We start from the raw sequence: 22,418 nt of genomic DNA on the forward strand, positions 1-22,418 counted from the left end.
CAAAAATAAATAAATAAAAGCTTTATAAAAACTGATTGTAGTTCACCAGGAAAACAAACTGGGGAAGAGTGGAGAGTAAAGGTGAGACTTTCCATGTTAGACGTTTCTTTTAACGTTCCAAGAATACTGAAGAGCTGGTGATGCAACTTTTCTTCTCAGACGAAATAGTGTATAGCTTTTAGAAGATTCTAGAAAGAAATTAGGCTGGCTCTATATGTTAGTTAATGATATTTTTAATAAGGTTTGCAGTCTCCATAGCCTGTTACTGCCTTTGTACTGGTGTGCTTGGGCTGCGTGCACCTTGCGGCCAGTTTCACCCGCGGGATGAATGTGCTGCTAGGCTTGTGTTCAGAACAAGCCCCGAACTTTTAATTCGGTGTCCGTTTTACTTTCAGTGTGGTGAGGTGATTGTGCTTTAGCTTTCACCCCTTTTTATTCTAGCGGCTCCCGAGGGCAAAGACCACCTGCGGTCCCAAGACGGGCCTGGAGGAGAAAAGCCGAGAGACGGCGCCAAAGCCTCATGGCACCGAGGGTTAAACCCCGTTGCCTTTTTCCTTCCGTCCCCTCAGGACGGCCCCTCCTCTCCTCCAGAGGGAGCCATCACCACCGCCGCCGCCGCCGAGGGCTCAGCTGCCTCCCGCAGCCCGCCCGGCTCCCCGCAGCCTGCCCGGCTCTCCGCACCCGCGGCCATGTTGGCCGCCTGCGGGCCGCCATTCCGCGCTGCGCTGCGCCGGGCAGCGCCCCCCGGCCTCGCCTCCTTCCACAGCTCCGCCCGGCGCCCCCGCGGCGCCCGCGTCGCCGTGGTGAGTAACGGGAGGGCGGCAGGCCTCGGGCTGGGCCGGCCCCGGGGGTAAAGGGTTGTTTGTGCAGCGGGGAGAGGGCCGGGAGGGGTTGGGGGCAGCGTTAGGGCTGGCAAGGGCGGGATGAGAAGGTTGAGCTGGTCGGGGTGGCCGGGCGCAAGTGGGGAGTTTGTCTGAAAGGTGGCTTCTGTGCAGCTGGAGCGGTTGCCAAAGGAAAACGTCGGTTGTAGGTAGTATCTCAAATGGATACGCGGCTTTAAAACTCCCTGGACATCGTTATGTTTATTCATTTGCCCCTAAACGAAAAACGGAATCAAAAATCAGAAAGTAGAAGGACGCTTGTAAGTATTAGAGCAGTAAAATTGTAGTTTCATGGACACGAAAACATTCACGGACTGATTTGGTTAAGCGATGGTAGGTTATCAGGTCTGTGACAGCAGAAGACTGGATGCAGTGATCTGGAAGCCCCTTCAAGTCCCACGTTTCTAAATAAGACAGTTTCAGTTGAGTTTCTGTTCGTGCATCTGTTAATAGAAACTCTCAAGTTTCTAAAAACCGAGATAAAACCAGAAGGGAAGAGGGGAAACGAATACTCTTCAGCTTTGTTCTGTTTTTTTTTTTCCTTAAAAAAAAGCAAAACCAAAACCCACAAGTGTTCATATGTATACTTTCAGGAACTGAGAACCGTTTGGATTTTTTATTCTTGTAATCACTTTTTTTCTTTTTCCCCCTTCTTTACTTTGTGAAAAACTCCCTCCACCTGTACGATAATTGCTGATTGCTTTGTGCATTTTATTCTCCAGCGCCTATAAACAAACCGAAAGTCTTATTAGCATAGTAATAAAGAAAAGTATGGTTAATATAGCATAATTGGATTTAAAATTATTTAGCTATAATGTGGATCCTCAGACGAAATGTAGCAGGTAAAATAACTTATGATAAGTGCCATGTCAAAGTGCTCTTCTATAACACTTGTATTCGATGTGCATCAAGACGAGCATGTGTTTTACATCGATAAGGACACTTCGTAAGTAGATGTATAACACTGAAAACAGCCCATTGTGTGCATGGTAAAAACACACCTAGGGATATCATGCCAGTTTATAAACTCTGAGGAATAAACACACATAAATATGAGTTATCTCTGAGCCCTGTCTGCGGTCGGTAGCTATAAATAGGGAATGCCAGCTCTGCTATATGTCATATGGCAATGCCAGGGCTAATAGTGTGATGTTGACTGGCTTAATAAAGAGCTTGTTGCTAAGTTGTTGGGTTTTTGTTAAGTTTGGTTTTACATTTTTTAAATTGTACAAGGCCTGTGAAAGATCCTATAGGAACTTTTGTATCACTTGAAATACCTTCTTGATTTTCTTATTGCAGGTCCTGTCTGGTTGTGGTGTCTACGATGGCACAGAAATCCATGAGGCTTCAGCGTAAGTTGCTTTAGGAAACTGTAGGCTCCAAAAAAACAGTCTGCTTTTCATTAGAGCACCATTGAATTCAGTTCTGCTCTCTCTGGAGTAAAACTTGCCCTGAAAGATGTGTGATAGTTTTCCTTCAGAGTCCTGTCAAGGGTCTGTGGAGCTTCAGTTTTGTCACAGCATAACTGGGAGCTCAGGCTGCATTCTTGCAGTACTCAGTGACTGTCCAGACACACAACAGTGCATATAATGACAGAGGAGTGAATTTGAGAGACACTGTCTTTCCTTCAGAAACAGGAATTCAGAGTTCCAGAATCAATTTCAATAGAGATAAGTAGAGGCTTCATTTCATAATCAACATGAGTTTTCATTCCTGGGGCTAAATTTAACACTGTTAATTATTATTATTCAAGTTAAATTACTAACTCTTAGTATTCATTACTAAGAGATGCTTCACCTGGACTTGGATTAAGTTTACTCATAAATATGTTAATGGTGGTACTCTGGGAACTTGCAATGAGAAAAAAGTTCATATTGTACCTGGTTGCTTGCACAGGAGCACTGAACAAAGATCTTGTCTCAAGTTTGCTTGACTGCCTCCAGACTGGCTTTCCATTCTGCTCTGAACTTTGGTCCAGTTATGTGGAAGGATTTTTCTGCTTCATATTCTGTATGCGTTGGTGGGATGTGTGTCAAAATCAGATGGAATATTTGTAGCAAGACTTAAGAGCCAGATAAAGCCTCTCTGCTAAGGTTTTCAGCATGTTTTCTCTCTGTTTTTGTAGCATACTGGTACACCTGAGTCGTGGGGGAGCTGAGGTTCAGATGTATGCTCCAGATGTTCCTCAAATGCATGTTGTTGACCACAGTAAAGGGCAACCAGCTGAAGCTGAGTCAAGGTAAAGTCTGTTTAATGAGTTTTCTGTGACTGCTGGGTCTTGGCCTGATGCAAACTTAGGTGTTTTTCAGATGTAGCAGCCTGCAACTGAACATGGAACACTACTGGTTGGCTTTAATAGCTTTATGCTAGCTGGTGTTTTGTAAGAGATTTTTTTTATAAAAAAAAAAAAGGGGGGGGGGAAGGGTCTGGAGGTTATTATATAGTCTCTAGATGGCTGTGTTTCCCAGTGGTGCTATTTTACAAGCATCTATAGCTTCAGTATTGAGTGCCACTGTTCTTGCTTTCTTCCTTCCTCTTCCTCTGCCAAAACTTTATGTTCTTTTCATAGAATGATGGAACCACAGAATGGGTTGGGTTGGAAGGGACCTTAAAGACCATCCAGTTCCACCTCCCTGCCATGGGCAGGGACACCTCCCACCAGACCAGGCTGCCCAAGGCCCCATCCAGCCTGGCCTTGAGCACCTCCAGGGATGGGGTATCCACAGCTTCTCTGGGCAGCCTGTGCCAGTACCTCACCACCCTCACAGTGAAGAATTTCTTCCTTACATCTAATCTAAACCTACCCTCTTTCAGTTTAAAGCCATTATGCCTTGTCCTATCACTACACTCCCTGACAGAGTCCCTCCCTAGCTTATCTGTAGGCCCCCTTTAGGCACTGGAAGGCCGCTATAAGGTCTCTTCTTTGTGCACATGTGCTTTATTTGTCTCATTTTATTTCCACTTCTTCAAGGAATGTTTTAGTGGAATCTGCAAGGATTGCTCGTGGTAAAATCACAAGCCTGGCTAAACTTACTACAGCAGACCATGATGCTGTGATATTCCCTGGTGGATTTGGAGCTGCTAAGAACTTGTGAGTGCCAGTTAAATATTAGACTCCTTTATGATGCACACAGTAAAATCAAGAAGCAATAAATGGCCTTATTTACTACATAGGTAACTGCTACTTAATAAGGAAAGGTTCTTTCAAAGAGTTGAAATTAAGTGTTTAGTGCTGTTTATGATGGTTTCCACTCATAATTTTTATTGGCACTATTAAGTCTTAAATTTTCCCAACAATATTAATGAGAGTTCTAGAGTTTAGGTAATGCACAATAAGTCCTTTTTCCCTCACCCTGGTGGTGACTTTCTTTGCGGTTGACTGAAGCAAGTGAAGGTAAAACTTCATTAATTTCAGATGCTTACTAGTATTATCCTTTTGTGTCTTCGTGACAGCCTACCCAAAAGTCCTCTCATGCATTAGCAACAATAGAACAATGACTAACTCAAAAAAAAAAAAAAACCAACAAAAAGACACATTTGTTATCCATGTGGAGCTCAAACGATCTTGTTATTGACCTGTCATTTTATTGGGTTTGAGAAATCTTAATATTTTTTTTACTTCCCTTACGGGTTTTTGTTCTTTGTTAACATTGCTGTTTTGCTTCTCAGTAATTCTACAAAGCTGATATGGTAATTGTTATTTCCTGATATTTATTTAAAGTAGAGCTTTCTGATATGCCAAAGCCTTAGAAGTGAGTCATTTTGGCTAAAGCACTGCTGGCCAACTGCAGCATCCTTCAATCTTTTTAGAAAGTATTTAAGTTTTGTGCTAACCCTTGAGAGCCAGATTCAGGGCAGATAGGCATCCCTATTTGTAGGTTTGTAATGCAGTATATATATATATAGTTTTTTATTGTGGCAGGTCTACCTTTGCTGTTGATGGGAAAGATTGCAAGGTGAATAGAGAAGTTGAACGTGTCTTGAAAGACTTCCACAAAGCAGGCAAACCTATTGGGTATGTATGTTAATTGGAGAGGGGCATTTGTTTGATAGTGTGAGCACGGAAACAAAGTATGTCTTGTGGAAATGTGCAGCTGTTACCTTTGGAGCTAGAAAAAAACATCTTTGGTTTTCTTTGAGTTGTAGCTTATTTTTAAAACGTGTTTTTCAAGCTGCATGTGTGTGTGTAGGTGTTCGTGAAAGAAGAGGCTAACAAATGTTGAGTGGACATTGCCTTGTGATGCCTTTCAGATTTGTAAGACCACGTCCATTTGAATCCTTTCAGTTATGACCGTGTTTTGAAGGAGTGCCATCACAGAATCATTCTTACAATTCCTTTTGTTTCAGTCTTTGCTGCATTTCACCAGTGTTGGCAGCAAAGGTTCTTTCTGGTGCTGAAGTAACTGTGGGCCATGAAGAGGAGGAAGGTGGCAAGTGGCCTTATGCTGGAACTGCAGGAGCCATTAAAGAGCTGGGAGGAAAGCATTGTGTGAAAGAAGTGACTATATCCTTTCCTGTCAATTTCCATGTTGAGAGACAGTTTTGTAATGTGTCATTACAGAAATGAATACCTGCAGGATCTGTGCTTTTCCACTAAAACTATAGCTTAGTGGGAATACACGGCGTGTAGCAGATAGCGTGTAATATGGTGCACGATTAAACATTGTCTTCTGTACACAGATGTATAGTTTGAAGCAGTTCTCAGTTGTTGCCATAGAACTTCCTTGGACACCTGGTAATACGGTCAGGCCAGAAATGCTAAGTGAATTTGCACGTAAGACTGGCATGAGTTACAATTAGCCAGTTGTCTTTTGAGATTTTTTTTCTTTTCCTGAAGGCTAAAGCTGTGTCAGGCTGTACTCAGGCATTTTACTGCAGTTGGTAAGTTTCATAGGTTTTCTTGTGTCTCTGAGCGCCATCATTCTTACAGATTGCTCTTGCGGTGTGTGTATTTCTGGCAAAATAGCTTCTAATATCTCAGATTATAGGTTGCAGCTGTCTTTACAGCTGGACAGTATAATGTATTTGGAGGTGTTTATGGAGTAGTGGAGTTGTACGGTTTGGTCAATGATGGTTTATTTTGCAGACAGCATCTCTAAGTGAGACATAGGCTGTGTTTTCCTTAACTTCCTTTTACGAAGCTCATGTGGATACAAAAAACAAGGTGGTGACTACCCCAGCATTTATGTGTGAAACGGAATTACATAATATCTTCGACGGCATTGGGGCCATGGTAAAGAATGTGTTAAAATTAACTGGCAAATAAAGTGTCCGTTTTTAACATGAAAACTTCAGGAATGTTTAGATGTAGGGTGTAGTATCAAAAATAATGTGGACCAGTGGAAGTATTTTCACCTGCTTGTCCTGTTCATACTCTAGTAATTGCTTATGTGAAGCTGGCTGGTTCCCAGCAGCACTACGGGGTTTCCCATACGCTTCCTGAGAGAAGGGCTGCAGAAGGGCTCGCAGAGAACAGGCAGTTTGTCCCAAGGCACTGAGCATTGTCTTGAGCTTTTTCAGCTGGAGAGAGCTGTGCAGATGTGTTTGGACACCAGCCATCACAGTGCGCCCCTGTCAAATCCTTTCCGTGAGCACAAAACCCCACTGAAGGCACTTTCAGAATCTGAGGGCAATTGTGTTGTAGGGACATGGCAGATGCGGAGGTGGTATATCTAGTGGACAGAGAATGGGAGTAGAGAGGGATTAGTGCGTAGTTCATAGTTTATGTGCTCAGGCCTGTATCTCTGAACTAAAAGCAAGGAGCAGCTGGTAAGGGAACTGACATCTTCCACATCCTAGTGTTAGCTTTGTGTTAATTAAATGGAAGAATAAAACATTTATCTTTTTAAAGAATCCTGCTTTCACCGGGGAGCCATTCTGAATATCAGCATCTGAGCTGTCACAGTACTAGCACTTTGAAAAATTCGTCCATTGGTCCATTGTAGCTAGAAAGGTCTTGAAGGAGAAAATATCCGCTGATGTGACGCACAATCGTTAAGGGTAATACCTTTATTAAAGTAGTTGCATGACTAGCAAATAGAGGAACAAATCTCAAGTTATCCTCACTTTCTCTGCTTAAGGGTAATAAAGCTTTCTCCAAAGAAGTATTACTGAATGTCTGAAATAATGATGTATAAATAAATTAATTTCTGCCTTTATGTCATCCTTGTTCCTCATTTTTGTTTGATAACTGCCTCTGATAACTTACGCTGGTTCATATATTCTAGCAGTTTTTCTGTTTTTCAGTTCCCTTTACATCTATGACACATTTTTTTACGTATAGAATCCAGCTGAGTCTCCTTCCTTTCCTTCCACATTACTTGTCACCTTTCTATTCATCAGAAAGCAACATTTCTCGACGCAAATGAAAAGATGCCCTTTACCTTGCACTACAGTTTCTGCTACGTGACAGGAATGCTGAAGGGAACCCATATCTTTCAGGGAAAATTGTGTATTTCATAAATTAAATCTACAAGCCTTAGATTGGAGTATATTAAATACTGTCTGTGGCTGAAGGCTCGCTAGGGATGTGGAATGGCAGTTTGTGGGAGAAGAAAGGAATGAAACACAGAGTGGGCATTCTCAGTTTGTTCGGTGAGTGTTCATGGAAAACGTGATTGCTTCTGGAGCCTTTTAGCATGTATTTAATTTTTTGTCACTAAAATTGTGTTAGGATTTCAAAGAACTGAAGTTGCCCTTCCAAGGCACTGTTTTCTTGGAGGACTGCATAAAGATCCTTTGTGCAGACCACAAACTCCAGTGTGGTTACAAAGAAGTTGTGCACAGTCATCACGATAGCAAATGTGGTTCAGAAAATGGATTTTGGACATACTCTGAAACGGTGTTTTGCTTGTACATCAAATTCTATAGGAAATTTTCAGTATCAGGTAGTTAAGAAATAGAATATTTCTTCCATAAACTTTGTTGGTACACAAACGGATATCTATATTATCAACTAGGAGAGGCTTAGCGGAACATGCGAGAAGGTCTGAATATCATAGAAAATCCTCAGGTTTTGTTTGAATCAAAGAACCTTAAGAATTGTTCATGTAAAATGTAATGACATTTCCAAAAGTCATTACCTTTCCTACATCTGCAGGAGTTTTAAATTTGGTAACATCAGAAGGTATCACAAAACAGAGATGGTGTTTGAACCCCCAGAGTACAGGGAGAACAGCTGCTCGCTGTGTACTGTCATCTGCTGTTAAGAGTGATCTAAATCAAGCTCAACTTTTTCTGTTGGGGACTGAGTTAAATCTTATAAACAACACTTGCCATTATTGGGGTTGCACGTATGTATTTAGGGTTTCTCATGTCAGCAGTTCCTAGTGAATGCAGCTCTAGTGGCATAAACTTTTCTTTATTAAATTCAGGTGTGCTGAGAAAAAGTAGGTATTTTGAAGAAATTGCTACTAGCATATGTAGTTGCAAGTTGGCTGGAGGATCGTCCAGATAGTGCTGCTTTTTGCCTCTTTCTAGAATCACAGAATATCCTCAGTTGGAAGGGACCCGTGAGGATGGCCGAATCCAACTCCTGGCTCCACACAGGACCACCCAAAAATCAGCCCCTATGTTTGAGAGCATTGTTCAAAGGCTTCTTGAACTGAGGCAGGCTTGGTGCCGTGACCACTGCCCCGGGGAGCCTGTCCCAGTGCCCGACCGCCCTCTGGGTGCAGAACCTTTCACTAGCACCCAGCCTGACCCTCCCCTGTCCCAGCTCCATGCCGTTTCCTCGGGTCCTGTCGCTGTCCCCAGAGAGAAGAGATTGGCAAGATCTCTTCCTGCCTCTGAGATTCTTTCTTGCATAGAGTTACTCAAATAATGAAGACTGCTAACAATCCACTGTGCGCTGTTCAAAGCAGATACAGTGTTGGTCACATTGACCACTGACTTGGTGATTTCCAGGTTGGATTATCACAGTAGTTTATGCTTAGAATCAAGTGTGTCAGTTGAAAAGCTCACCTAATTTGACATACCGTCTCATCTGCTGAATAGAAGCAATACAAGATCAAACTGTACTCTAAAATGGTGATTTCAATACTGGTGACTGTTTGAGGGCTAGGGTTGTAAGTTCTAAGGAGAGCACCTAAGGAATCAACTCCTCCTCAGTGCCTGTAACATTTCACTGGGCACTTACAAAAAATGAGCTGCCCGTATGGTGGTGTCAGTGCTGGAAGCTTGGTCATTTGCTGGGGACAAGACATAATAATGTGCATTGGGGAAATCAAAGCCAAGATATTATTTACCAGAAATAATCCCATTTCAGAATATCTTTCTGCCCATCTTCATCCAGAGATAATATTTTTAAATGTGAATGATTCAGGAACCATTCCTGCCTCTTCTTTATTGGCGAGTTGCTGTAATTCCACAATGTTGTGCAGAGTATTAACCTTTGATACACACATTTTTTTTTTAAGGTTTTGTATTAATACAAGATTTTTTAACTTTGACGGAAGATGTAAGATTGTTGTCTTGGCATTCGGCCAGTGTAAATTCGGAGGGAAATTCCGTGTGTGTTTAGAGACTAATAGAGACATTTGTCTGCCAAGTTGGGTTTTTCCTTTCCTTCTGTAGGGCTCTTTGGAGCTACTTCGGGGCTTGCTAGTTTAACCAAGTGGATGGAACTTTGTGATTAATGTGTTTTGTTAAATGCTTTCAGAAATAAGTCAAAAATGCGCATTCGTTGGGCCTCCACAAGGAGGCATGCAATATCTGGTTTACAGATCCTGTGATTTTTGATCTGCAGGAAGTGTTTAATAACTCTGTCTCACTGAAATACAGTGGTAATTGCCCCTCCAGCTTGCGCTGGTTTTCGAGTGATGTGATGGGGTTAGCTTGTGGGGTGAGGAGTTGTTACCTATTAGTTGTGTTTCTGCCAGCCTTATTTTACCATGCTTATGCACAAGAGCCATTTTAGGAAATGTTCCTCTGTGGATTGTTGCAATGTTCACAAATTTGATAATCATGCGTTTTTTTTTTTTTTCTGTCTTCTAAAAGCAGAAATGAGAATAGGGATTGAGACGTTCTTTTCGTTTTTACGCTGTGGTTTGTGGCTACAAGAGACAGTTTTTTGAACGCACATAATGCCAGCAGGGGGCACTTTTGGAACAACAGTCTGTCTCACTTAGCCATCAGGCACAATATTCCAGCTGTTGTTTTCTAATGGCATTTTGATGTTAACATTTTGGACACATAAAGGGAATCAAACAATTACTGTTTCCTACTTGTTTAACAAAAACAAATGGAAGTCCAGTTCCATCATAATGCATTTGTCCAGCTGTCTTGTAAAGACTCATTTCTTCAATACTGTGCCTTCTTATCTCCTTGAAAGGATAATGTCAAACATGCTTGTATTAAGCCATGAAACTTTCCTGTGATGTAATTAACATTGGAAAATGAGAAAAAGTGTATAAAGTGATAACAATACATAATGTGGTGGTGGTGTGCGTTTGTTTTCAATAATAATGCTTTTATAGGAAGGTGACCTAAACCCAAGGTTTGTTGGAGGTTTTGGAAGGACTTTTATCAGGCCAAGTAATGCTCCTGGAAGGAAACTACCTGTTCCTTCAAGGGTCTGTATGTTTGCAAGCTACCATTATCTTACGTGTGTGTGTGTGTATATATATATTTAAGAGTGGCAGCTTAGATAATCCTCCAACTGCAAATAATTGAGAGTTGTCGGCATTCCAAGGCTAGAGCAGTTGGTTTGACCTGTCTTTTTTCCTCCTTCACATGGCTTGCAGTGGCAGAGAGAAGACTTTTTTCTGCTGTATGGGTCAAACTTAGCCCTCGGAAGAAATAAGGAACTGATATTTGGTTATCTTTTCCAAGGTGATTTCAGTGGTGGCTAGAATCTCTGGGGGAAGAGAGAGTGAGAGAGGGGAAAAGAAGGGCCTGAACTTGGACAGTCCCAGAAGCTGAAACAGAAGTTGCAACAATTACATTACCCAAAGCAACATAATTTCCAGCTACATGTTTAAAAAATAATTGCCTTCCACGGATATTTTCAATATTTTTCAGTTCATTCAACTGCAGAGCAGCATGCTATGTGAATGAGTGCCCTCAGACTTAGCAGAAATAGCAGTGAAAATTCTGCACCAAAAGTATTACATTCATGTCTTGCTAATGATCTTTATGGGCCATTTCTCTTGCACCATATGGAACTGGAAGGAAGTCAGTGAAAAGCATTAACCGCTAACCTTACTGTACAGTTAGACTACAGTAAGAGCAAAGAAACTCCGTTTCTGTTTTACCAGTGTCACTGACACACATGAAAAAAAAAATAAACTTGCTTTAACTTGCTTTTTGTTTGCAACACTAATTCACAAGTATCTCTGAAGAGTGTTTCATGGTAGCAGATTTTCAGCCTGTGTTCTTACCACATGAAACCTGTATGTGCGGGACACAAGGTACTGCAAGTGAGAGAAGGCGAAATTCCACCTTAAATGTATGAGTTATTTTGTGCTCCTTTGTTTTCAAAGCTATCCCTCTAGTTCACAATGAAACTGGAAAACAGAAGTAGTATATGCTGCTCGTGGTCTGCACGCTGAACTTTAAGACGTTTGCTTGTCGTGTCATCACCCAGCCAGGGAAGGACAAATCAAGGTCTGCCAGTCATTTCAAGCCTTCCCTTGCAGTCTCACAGGAAAGCTGAATGGTGGTAGTATGTTACCACTGGGAATGGCATTAACGACAGCTGTGGGAAAATATGATAAACAGGGGTGTTAAACATCCCAAGCGCCGTTGCAAATCGGAGTCATAAAAAAAGTAGGGTTACAGGGACAGCTAGAGGTCATCCAGACTTCGTCCCCCCACCCTTTGTTCCTTCTGCCATCATCTGCTTGTGTGCTTACTGTGATTCATGCTAGTTTGCAAGGGCAGGGAGAATCACTTCTGGGGGTGAAAGAGACGGAGGACTTAGGGAACTTGGGGCTTCCTCATGAGCATCAGCCAGCACAGTGCCAGCTCTTGAATGTACAGCTGGGCTGTCCTCCACAGCAGTGAGGCTGCTCTAGCCCTGCATGCCCACATTTATTTATTAAATTATTTGTTTGCTTGACCAAGAAACTTTTGCATCTCACACAGCATACGTTCGTGATTGGAGGTGCACTTTCATGTGCCTGAAGCACATTTTGAAAAGTGGATGGCTGCTGAAGTGGCTACTGGATTTTAAAAGTCATTCAGCCCTGGAGATGAGGGCAAGCAGTTAGACGTCTGGGACTGGTGGACCTGTACGGATCCCACCCATTGAACTTTCTGATTGCTCAGGGAGCTTAGCAAACTGTAGGAGCAACTGAAATACAAATAAAGAACTCTTAGATATGATACCAATCCGTTGCTGTCACCAGTTGTTTTATTTTTGTTTGTTTGTTTTGTTTAAATATATGGAATCTGAGACAAACAGTGGGAGGGCAGGACACAAAGAGATGATCACGGTATGTACAATTCTCATATTCGAATCTTTTTGTGAAGTGGGACCCCAGCAGCTATACTAAGCTGCTCTGTACCCAGCGCAGCTGAAGTTAACAGCTGAGCACCCTGCAGCGGCAGCACAGGCTGCGTGCGGGATTTTCCCTCTTCCCCTCCCACGGGGAAGGGCCCTTAACTAAAGAAAGTCAAAGGTAACAGTCTCCTTTACCTCAATGGATACCATTTTAAGCACTGTTTTGTTCTGTTCCTTTCCTTGCAAAAACAATCCTATCTTTCCTTTGGAAAGAGGGTGGAACTGTTCCGAATCCAAATGACCCAGTGGGTGTCTGTAGGAGCCACTTTCCCCCGCCTGGGGGCTCAGCCACGAGGGCTGCGTTGCTCTCACCTGGCAGGTGCAACTCATAGCAAATAGAGAAAATGCTGAATTCAGCCTTCTGAAGAATTTGGCTTAGTTAGAAGTGTTTTTTGTAATAATGCATCACTTCCTTCCTCTGTGCTGATGTTTTCTGAACTTTCATCATCTTCCTCTGTCAGCTTCACCCTTCTGATGAAGAAGTAGTTCATTTTTTTTAGGAAAAAAATATTGCTGCTGATTGCCCGTGACGCTCGGCGATAAAAATAGAAGCTGAAGTTCCACAGCCTCAAGTTTCATAGGGTTTCCATCCTCATGTTTCACAAAGTGAGCCTCTTCCTACTTCCAGTTTTTATCTAACAGAGTAATTGCGCCTCTCCTGAAGGAGACGAGTTCTTAGGCAAAAGATCTCACTAGGGCGACCGTGTGTCCTTGTAGCTCTGTGAGTCATTAAAACAGAATCACAAAATTCAGAATAAAATGCTCATACTGGCAGCACTGATGCTGGTCTCCCAAGATCCAGTTGAAAAAGCAGGCTTGCCTCCTGTGAGTTCTGCTGCGTTTGGTTTTCCAGAACACCAAAACACGAGACACAGACACCTACTGCTGGCTCTGTGTTTCAGATGGTGGTGTTTCTTTCAGGTGGTTCTGGAGCACTTGTCACGATAACCTTGCAGAGCTCCTCTCTCCAGCAAGGTGCTCCTGTTGAGGACAACTCCAAAGAGGAGGTAAGCTTCCCGAGTTACAAGCGCCAACCCCACAGTGTGACCAGGAGATGAAAAGAGAGGAGTACATCCAGATGTGGTACATTGCCAGGGCTTCTCGAGGAAATCTGGCTGTGTCCTAAAAAATGGGAAAAGAGAAAGTCTTCATGAAACCAGTGGCTTGACAAGAAATGTGTTTGAAATTTGTGTCAGAGATTTTTATATGAATGCCTTCCTGGAAGGTTGCTTATAAAATCGTGGATTTTGGCCCATTTTCAAAATTCTACTTTTTGTGCATATGTGTGTTTGTGTCATACAGAAAAGCCAGCTTTGAGGTACTGCAATAGATCATTTTTTGTCTTAGTAGAGGAGGCACAGACACTCAGCAACAATTAATACAACTTCCATTTCTGAATGGCTGGGAATATTTGTTCAAAATCCTGATAGAACCACAACAACCAAAAAAGTATAAATAAATTGAAGTTCTGTACAGTGAGCCTGAGGTAGGCGTTTTGATTAAGAGTTATTACCATTATCTATATAGCAATATAAAAATATAAAATGTGAATCTTTTATATTTATATAAATATAAAAAAGCCTAGGCCACGGAGACTCAGATGGCAGTAGCACTGTGCAACGCTCTTTGCAGTGTGGATTGGCATGAACCACAGGATAGCCTTGCCAAAGCTGCTACCTGCACCCCATGATGAAGGTAGTACAAAGGCAAAAAGAAAAAGATTTTGAACCCCTGACTTAAGCAGTACAGAGGTTTTTTCCCCACAGCTGTTCAGGTCAAAGTCCTTCTCTGGGAAGATGTTGCTTTCTATACCAGTTTTTAGGCTGCTCCAATTGCAGTAGTATCTCAGGACCTGCAGGCAGTGGCTTTCAGAGTGTTGTACTCTTGTCACCAGTGTGAGTTTTTCCTCCTCCTCTCCCTAGAAGGAGTATGATGTATTAACGTGTAAAGAACAAGTTAATGTCGGGAGTCCTCAGTAATGCTTTGAAGTAAATGTGAGGTGATAGCAAGTCTCCTGGTGTCTTGTGACCTCTGCCAGGCCTATGCACTTCCCTTTGTCCCAGAAAAAAACTTAAAACAAGGTTTCTATTAGCCCAGAGGGAGTCTCCCAAGACATAGTGACAGTAAAGTGACAGTAAAATTGGGCTCTTTAAAATAAATAGGAAAAAAAATCAACCCAGCAAATAAATGAATAGAAATGGAGCAAAGGTGAAACAGATCAAAATTGTTCCAGTTTTATAAAAAAAAATTAAATATCTGTTGATCTGGTTATAATGACTGCACAGCGTGAGAACTGTTTCTGCATACAGCAGCCTTTTTTGCTCTCAGCAGGTCTTTTAACTTTTCAAAGTCCCTTCCAAAATAGCAACTAATATAGAACAAATTATTTTCCTGCCTTTCTTAAGAAATTGCCAAAAATAAAAAAAAAAAGCCTGGGTGCTGTGCCTGCCTTTTTTTTTTTTTTTTAAAGCTTTAAAAAATAATGTTGACAACAGGAAATATTTTTTCTTTTTGCAAAAACGTATGTTTTGAAAGTTAGGCTTTTTTTCTTTCCACCATCCTCAACACCCGCCACTCCCCAAAATCCAGCAGTAGAAAAGCCTTCAGATGTGTAAGGTTTGTGATTCAGTTTACCCTACTATAGCAAATTTGAAACACTCTCCCTTCTCCTAATCTTTTTATTTATTTGTTTATAGAAATACATTTTCATGGTGAGCAATTATTTCTATTGAGGAAAAGTTGTCAGAGAGCTTTTAACCAAGCCAAATATATATACAGTTATCTCCTTTAAATACAGGCGTTTTTATGCTCACCCTATTTGCATTTCGTTTTGAAAAAGTTTCATTAAAATTTTTGACCCTTGACAATTTCATATTTCTTGTGGAAGGTAACAACTAGAAGTATTCTATCTCCTGTTTTATTTGCTTTTATGATGTTCTCATATAGTGTTGTGTCACTGAAGGCATACGGCACCATCTTATGTGTAACTTCATGTTCTATGAAGACCTCTAAGCCAGGAGAGCTAATATAGACCTAATATAACTCTAAGAGGAGTTATATTAGGTTTAAAAAAGACATTTCCTGTAACTTTTTAAATTGTTTATGGCCCATGAGGTATAAAGCTGAAATTTTCTGCATGATAATGATGAAACACTTCAACAGTTCTCTTCCTTAGTTTCTATTTGAGTTTATTGCCACCCAGTCTTGTTGCAACATCTTACTGTGGCTGAACATACTACATTAACTTTAATATAATGATTGTCATGTAATTGATTATATCTTTCAGCTACGCTAAGTAAAATACAAATTACAGCCATTAATTTTTATATGAGAAAGTGTTACAGGTTTGATGACACCAATTTAAGATTTTGTAGAGCTGTTATGAATAATTTGACTTACAAACAGGATTTTTTATGGGACATTTTCTTGACCACGGCATGTCAGGGCTGGATAGCACTTCTGTATTGTATGTACTTAAGAAGCGTTTGTAAATGACCTTACTATTCTTACTTTTCTGTAATGATTAAACCTAGACTTTAGCATATGCCTTGTATTTCAGAATTGCTGTCAGATGAGATCTACTTAAATTTTCCTGAAGGACCTTATGTGGAGTCATCATTCTTGTATTTTTAGCATATTTATTACTTTGTTTACTGAAAAAAAAACCCAAATCTCTTGATTTAGTAGTTCATTCATACCAAGGTAATTTACAAAGGTCTTATCTCCCAGCATGGAGTGGCTTCCATGTTACTTGTGTTTTATTGATTTTTATGATGCTCTTAATGGTGACTGGCTTTACGGACTGGGGACCACTGGCACTTCAGTATTCCTCTTTCTGTGGTCTAGGTCTGTGTTGGTGGTAAAGGTAATTTTTCCCTGTCTGAACAGCTGGATCTAAGTTTGTATTTTGCTAGAAGCATCTTGGATTTTCTCTGTTCAACACAGTTTATCAATCTACCAAATTCAAAGTAATAAATTTAAATTAATTAATTTAATCAAAGGTAATCACTCAGACACTTAGCACGTTAAGGATTGTTGCTTTACCAGAAGCGGAATGTTCCTCCCCAGTGCTAGATCGATCTGGGGAAAAAAACAAAACAAAACACAAAAATCAAAGTTATTTGTTTAACCTGAGGAAAAGAGTGTCAATAATTCATCTAAGGGGTTAGCAGTTTTTCTTAGAAGGAATATATTTAACAAATAAATTGAAAGTTTAAGTGTGATTACAAAATTAAATCAGAAGAAAAGATGCTTTACTGCTTCCAAAAATGAGATGATGAAAACAATCTGGCTTTGCATTTTCAAAAAAGAAAAAAATATCAATTTTGAAAACTGCAAAACATTTCACTTTTAGATTTGCTGAACAAAAGTATATCACTTTACATTTCAAAAGCATTTGTCTCTGGAGAATTGTGTGATTTAAAACAAAGATATAAAGGGTGTAAATGTCTTGAAAAACAAATCTTTTCTCTTTTAAGCTGAATGAAAAGTGTGTCATTGACTATAATGAAAATTTCCAGCCAATTTGTACAAACAACCTTAACAAACTATGATTTCTTTTGACTTTTATCACCTTTTTAATTTTTTTTTTCGGTCAGTCAACTGGTCAAACCAAATACCCGAGCATTCCACTAGCCATACTCGTAAGTAATTCAAACATGTTCGCTCAGCTGTTTGGCATTATTCAATTGGGGGTTATGGTCTTGGTCATTTTCCTAGAGAAGAAAAAAAATATTCTTGCTTCATGAGTCCAGCCTTGCCACAGCTACAAGGCAAAAGGTAATTAGCAACTGGCTTCCTGTCATCTGAAAGGGTATTGGCCTGGACTTTGAATTGCCAACGGTGAAGATAATCCTGCTTCATGGACCCAAGTACAAACAACGAAATAAACTCTCCCATCCCCCTGGGAACAAGGTGGATCCAGTACAGTACAGCATCCCAAGTAGCCAAATGCTTAAAAGTCTGGAGACCTCATTAATGTCTCCTGGAAAGGGAGGGGGAAGAGCCAGGTGGCTTGTCCTCAGGAGTCCTACTAATTCTGTGGATATGCTGTGATGAAGCGAAGATGTGTTTATTGTTCTTCTCCCATCATATTCTTCCAGCAAAAGCAAGGAACAGAGTGAAACTGCATGAAGATTTGCTTTAAAAATTGAACTCATCCAACAATGGCCATTATGCGTGGCTTGTCTGCAAGAAATGCTTCCCTCAACCCCTTCCCTCTGAACTAAACAAAAATCTTTCTTACCTGATACATTGAGCTGAATTTTAGATTTCTGTGTTGGGGTGGGATGATTCCCAGTCTGCTTAGAGATGCAAGAATATACAGCTGCATCCTGTAGCTGGACATTGGAGAGCTTAAGGGAAAAGTTGCCGTGCTTCACCTGATCCAAAAACAGACTGGTTCTGCCACTGTAATATGTATTCTGGAACGTCGGCTTATCTTCCCCATTGTGAAAAAAATGCACTATGTTAGACTCTATCTGCCAGTAGAGCATCAAATTGGAAACATCCAGTTCACTGGGAGAGGTGGTGGCGCAAGGCAAAATGACACTTTCTCCAACAAACGCATGGCACGTTGTGTCTGGTTGACCTGGAATAAAAACAGACAACTTTCTCAGCACACAGCAAAGCTAGGGACACCAACTTTCCTATACTTTTCCTTCCTCACATTGTTATTGCCTCTCTTCCTAGCCTTTTCCTCTCTTTTCTTCTGCCAGTGTCCTGCTCCCAGCCAGCACGTGCTATGTCTGGACTGAGGCCTACGTGTGCTCAGTGCCCAGCAGGACAGATGTTGCTGCATGCAAATTGCACCCACTTCATCAGCGTGGGTGCTGCTTGAATTTGTCTCCTTAGCTGGTGATTTTTCTCCACAGCATCTATGAATATTTTATAATATTTTATATTATAAATTTATATATTTTATATATTATAATTTTATATATTGAATAATCAGATAATTTAAATTAAACAGTTCAAAAGGGGAGGAAAGGATGTGGGGATGTGAAGACAGACAGATGTGATTGAACAACTTTTGGTTTTGGAGGAAGTCTGGCTGAAAAAAAAGGAGAAGCATGAAAAAGGTGTTGCTGTTGTCAAGAGAAGAGTCCTGAAGGAGTTTGATCTCCCACAGCTCCCTTTGCCACCTATCCTGTCATGGCTTCAGACTTGTAAATAAGGTGCAGGGTCCTTGAAGGAGCCTGACCTGGTGAAGACGGTCTGACAGAACGGGGCTCCTTTCTGCAACTCTGTCTGGGTGCACTCAAGGCTCCTCCTAACACTTGTCTCTGGGCTTCTCATACTCTTTGGGATATCCTCCCAGCACCCCAAAAAGGTCTGCCATTCTCCCTCTAGCTCCTTTTCCAAGGCCTCAAGGAGATGGACTATTGGTCCTTGGGTATACTCTGTGCATGTGGCCTGCGTGTGTCTGGCAGAAACGTTACCAATCAATTCCAGCAAACGCAAGAACCGCTGTGAACGTATCCTGCTGGTGAGCAAACAGGCAGGCAGAGGGGGAGGCCAGGTTTCTATGCATTTCTAGCTGTTTTTTTTTGCTTTTTTTTGCTTGTTTTTAAAGAATAAAAGCAAGCGTTAAAGCATGGGCAGCTAGGTATTGTCAGCACAGAATGAAATTAACGCTTTGACCAAACTTGTTTCGCAAAATGATGTTATAAATTAAAACACAGATGAATTAGTTTGGATGGGAAACTTTCATCCCCAACAGGGAGCAAAAACAAAAGCAGCATGAGTTTGGGATTGTGCCAGAAAGAAAAGCTACATCTCACTGTGAAACAGCTCAATCTGTTTTCATGGCCAAAGTTCTGAGAAGCATCAGGGGTAATTAATCAGACTAAATATAGAAATAAAATGTTCTTGGTGGCACTGTAGCCATTCTAGTGTTGTAGGCCTGTAAGCCTGCCAGATCTGTGCATGTATTGGGCTAAAGACCAAAGAGAGCCCCAGTTCCCTCGTGAGGTCTCTGATACCGGCCAGGGCTCAGCTGGTTGCATGCTGAGGGCTACGTTTCCATATTTATCAGTGTCTGGTTTGAGGCTTGTTTGTTCTCACACTGTGTCCTTCCAGACAGACATAAAAGCAGAAGGAAAAGTATCATACGGATCACTAAATCACAGTGCAAAGTGAATGTCTTCTATTAAAATTTTTTTCACCGAACATCTGCTTTCCTTAGGTTTGCAGATTTTTCAGCTGAAAATCCCAGTCCACTTTTGCCCCACAGTTTAAACCTTTATCTAAAAAAACCACAGGGACCAGAATTTCAGTAACATACAAATAATTGTCTTATTATTTTATTTATAATCAAATCCAGCACCCGCTGCACTGCATGCTTGCTGCCAGAGGATGTATGACCCTGCATGCCCTGAGGAGGTCACCTCAGCTGTGCAATTAGCAATTAGTGCTGTACCCTGGCACTAGCTATACCCAGCACACCTGGAGGGCCACCACCAGGTGAGGAGGGGCAAGGAGGGGAGGGAGCAGCCTGAGCTCCATCCCTCAGCACTTGGGGCCCCAGGCAGCTGAGCAAGGCTGTGCTCGGTGGTCTCTTCAAGGCAAAGCTGTGTCTGAAAGAGGGTTATTGCTGACCGTGGTTGGCTACAGTGGGAGGAGGAGTGTGTCTGGAGCTGCTGCAGGTGTTTTGTAAGCCCAGGAAAAAGAAAACCTCCAGAGGGGCTTTCTGGTGGGGTGAATCCTGTCCACAGGATGCTATTAGGAGTGCTAGCAGTGTACTTAGTTGCACATAGGTGAAGAAAAGATAATCCCAAAGTCAGCAAAACTTGTTGCTCTATTTGGGAAAGCAGACAAAATTTTGTTTAATGAGGGAAAGGGGAAAATAGTGTCTGTCCTATCTCTGGATTGTGTTCAGTTCTAAACTTGATAGCGGCTTTGGAAGTGCATCAGTTTTCTTTCTGTCACTTCAGTCCTTTTCTGAAGACTGAGGACACCAGTGTTCAGCACACCTAAGCCTAGCATAACTCTTCATTTCCTGCATAAGGTGGTATACACATTTCTTAACACTAGCGATGAGTGTGTAAACACCCATGGGGTCCAACCCACCCTGCCCTAAGAGGAGGCTCTGGTGGAGTTGTCTGGGGTGAGAACAGGTGACTGAAATCTGGCTGTAATGAGTTAATTAACAGAGCCTCCAGGCTCGTGAGGTCCTTTGTAGATGGGAAGACTTTTGAGCACAAGCTGAATATGAAAGCCAGCCTTGAGAAGCAGGCTGAAGTTAAGGCTGACTAGGTGATATTTGTTAAGCTTCTTACCAAAGCCCTTGATACAGCAGAAGGTGTGGAAGAAGATTTTCCTGACCAGAAGACTGAAGCACTCATTCAATGAGCCCCAGGAATGGTGGCGGCCTGCTACTGGGATGTGTGGAGCAGAGTGAGCAGCACTCATCTATCTACCTGGAAAGCTCGGTGTGTGTGGCCTTGTGCAGATCTCTATGCTGGCAAAAACGTGTGTTGGCACACAGCTCGCACTTGCAGATGTGGGACTTAAACATAAGGTGAGACTAGGTTTTATTTCACGGTTTTGTTCTTTTAAAAGCAACTTGAAGTTTAAATGCTGGCACAAGGTTCAAGATTATCAAGGTGAAATTAACTTGGTGGTAACTTGGTCAAGGTGGTAACTTGGCCAATTCATATGATCTCCATGATGAATAAACACTGCTGCTTCAGTAGTCAAAGTGTGGTGCAGGGAAACTCCTAGAGACATGGCTTTTTTGTTGGTCTCTCCTCCCCCTCCTGAAAGTGATCTGTGGCAACCATCTCTGTTTTCTCAATTGTGTATTGGTTGCACCAGAGGAATGTGAGATGCCAGGAGGAGATCCAAAATTTATGCCTTATGGAAAAGGGCCTGGGAGAGGAAGGATCTTGAACCTCTCTCTCTCTCTCTTCCCTACCCACCTCCAACTTCACTTTGATAATACTAGTGAAGTTTTGATGCTAAACAAAGAAAGTTACAGAAATAAAGGGATAAGCAGAAAAGTGTTCTGGTGTTAGAAGTGTGGCAGTGGGAAAATTCTTGTGTTTTGTTGAGCGAGTACTCATGAGTTCAAACTGAAATGTGTTACCCTGACAAGGTAATCTTGTATGATTCCTCACAGGATAGCATCTCACCTATGTGCTAAAGTATTTGAAGAGGGGTAGGGGACTGTTTGCAATCCTAGTTGCTTGCTCAGAAATACTGAATTTGAACTTCCTTATTTAAAGGGGAAAAATGAGTCAAAGGGTAAGCACTTCAATGGCTCAGAGTGTTTACAGGTGTACTCATCCACCAAAAGAGCATCTTGAGTTGCAATAGGTTTTTCACGCAGCTCTGCAGAAACATATGGAAGTTTTCCCTAAAAATGCTAACTGTGCTCCTAGAAGAGAGGGAGAGACCACTTCCAGATGACGCATAACCTTCTGGGCCACTACAGCATCTGGTAAAAGTGGGGCATTTCTGAACAAATGGAGGAGTCTTGACCCCGCACAGAGGTCTTAATGTTGCTAAGCTTAAGCTTCAAATGCAGAAATTACAGGGAGTTGCCCCTGCAGCTTGAGAGAGAAAACTCCCTTACCAGCATGTACTAGCTTATCTCTTTAATAGGTATGGTCATGATATATAATGCCAGAAGCCCAGCTGTGCTAGAACTTGGCAGTACGTGTGCAAAGATTCAAGGGTAGAGGGGGTTGGTGGGCTCCAGTCCTTTTACTTGCCCTGCTATCCCTGTAGAAAGCCATTTATGAGTTTAAGTAAGGAATAAAAATAACACAAGGCAGCTGGGATTATGAAGAATGAGATTTCAAGCCATCCTTAGTATTACAGAAATGGTGGAGTACTCTAAGATTGTGGTCAGGATGAACTTTTATAGGTGGAGATTTGTAAGTCTGAAACACCTAAACCTCATAAACACCTATTTCAGATAAACTGTATCTCAAAGTTATTGCCTGCGCTTGTAAACCTTGCACTGTGATGAAATAAATCCAAAGTAAAACGTGGCACATACTTGTTCTGTTCAAAGATTCCCAGTGGAT

At 41.6% G+C, this 22,418-nt stretch overlaps 2 protein-coding genes across 6 annotated transcripts in view; one reads left to right on the plus strand and one right to left on the minus strand.

Annotated features, from left to right (window-relative positions):
* Nucleotides 1-447: 447 nt before the first annotated feature.
* On the plus strand, nucleotides 448-7,044 carry GATD3 (glutamine amidotransferase class 1 domain containing 3). 2 transcript variants are annotated; one of them, XM_035545576.2, is made up of 7 exons: nucleotides 448-803; nucleotides 2,181-2,233; nucleotides 3,007-3,120; nucleotides 3,853-3,972; nucleotides 4,804-4,896; nucleotides 5,229-5,385; nucleotides 6,019-7,044. In XM_035545576.2, exons 1-7 carry the CDS (start codon nucleotides 690-692, stop codon nucleotides 6,145-6,147), a joined length of 780 nt encoding a protein of 259 aa, XP_035401469.1. In that variant the 5' UTR covers nucleotides 448-689; the 3' UTR covers nucleotides 6,148-7,044. The 2 variants fall into 2 exon arrangements, with proteins under 2 accessions (XP_035401469.1, XP_035401470.1); XM_035545577.2 differs by lacking the exon at nucleotides 448-803 and adding an exon at nucleotides 934-1,141.
* Nucleotides 7,045-12,213: 5,169 nt separating this feature from the next.
* The window catches only part of LOC118247534 (programmed cell death 1 ligand 1-like), a 34,843-nt gene continuing 24,638 nt past the window's right edge, over nucleotides 12,214-22,418 (minus strand). For all 4 annotated transcript variants that reach the window (XM_035545578.2, XM_050708828.1, XM_050708812.1 and 1 more), the window contains 3 exons: nucleotides 17,630-17,974; nucleotides 16,429-16,464; nucleotides 12,214-13,506 (listed from right to left, as the gene is read on the minus strand). In XM_035545578.2, coding sequence (XP_035401471.1) covers nucleotides 13,406-13,506; nucleotides 16,429-16,464; nucleotides 17,630-17,974 — 482 coding nt within the window. In that variant the 3' untranslated portion in view covers nucleotides 12,214-13,405. The remainder of the gene's footprint in view (nucleotides 13,507-16,428; nucleotides 16,465-17,629; nucleotides 17,975-22,418) is intronic.

Source organism: Cygnus atratus, chromosome 1 (genome assembly GCF_013377495.2).
Source record: "Cygnus atratus isolate AKBS03 ecotype Queensland, Australia chromosome 1, CAtr_DNAZoo_HiC_assembly, whole genome shotgun sequence".
Lineage (NCBI taxonomy): Eukaryota > Metazoa > Chordata > Aves > Anseriformes > Anatidae > Cygnus > Cygnus atratus.

What these genes read in the sequence shown, in the direction of transcription:
- GATD3 (XM_035545576.2), top strand. Translation starts at nt 690, where the DNA reads ATGTTGGCCGCCTGCGGGCCGCCATTCCGCGCTGCGCTGCGCCGGGCA. An exon ending in GAAATCCATGAGGCTTCAGC is followed by an intron (nt 2,234 to 3,006) that starts GTAAGTTGCTTT and finishes CTGTTTTTGTAG; the next exon opens with CATACTGGTACACCTGAGTC. An exon ending in TTTGGAGCTGCTAAGAACTT is followed by an intron (nt 3,973 to 4,803) that starts GTGAGTGCCAGT and finishes TTATTGTGGCAG; the next exon opens with GTCTACCTTTGCTGTTGATG.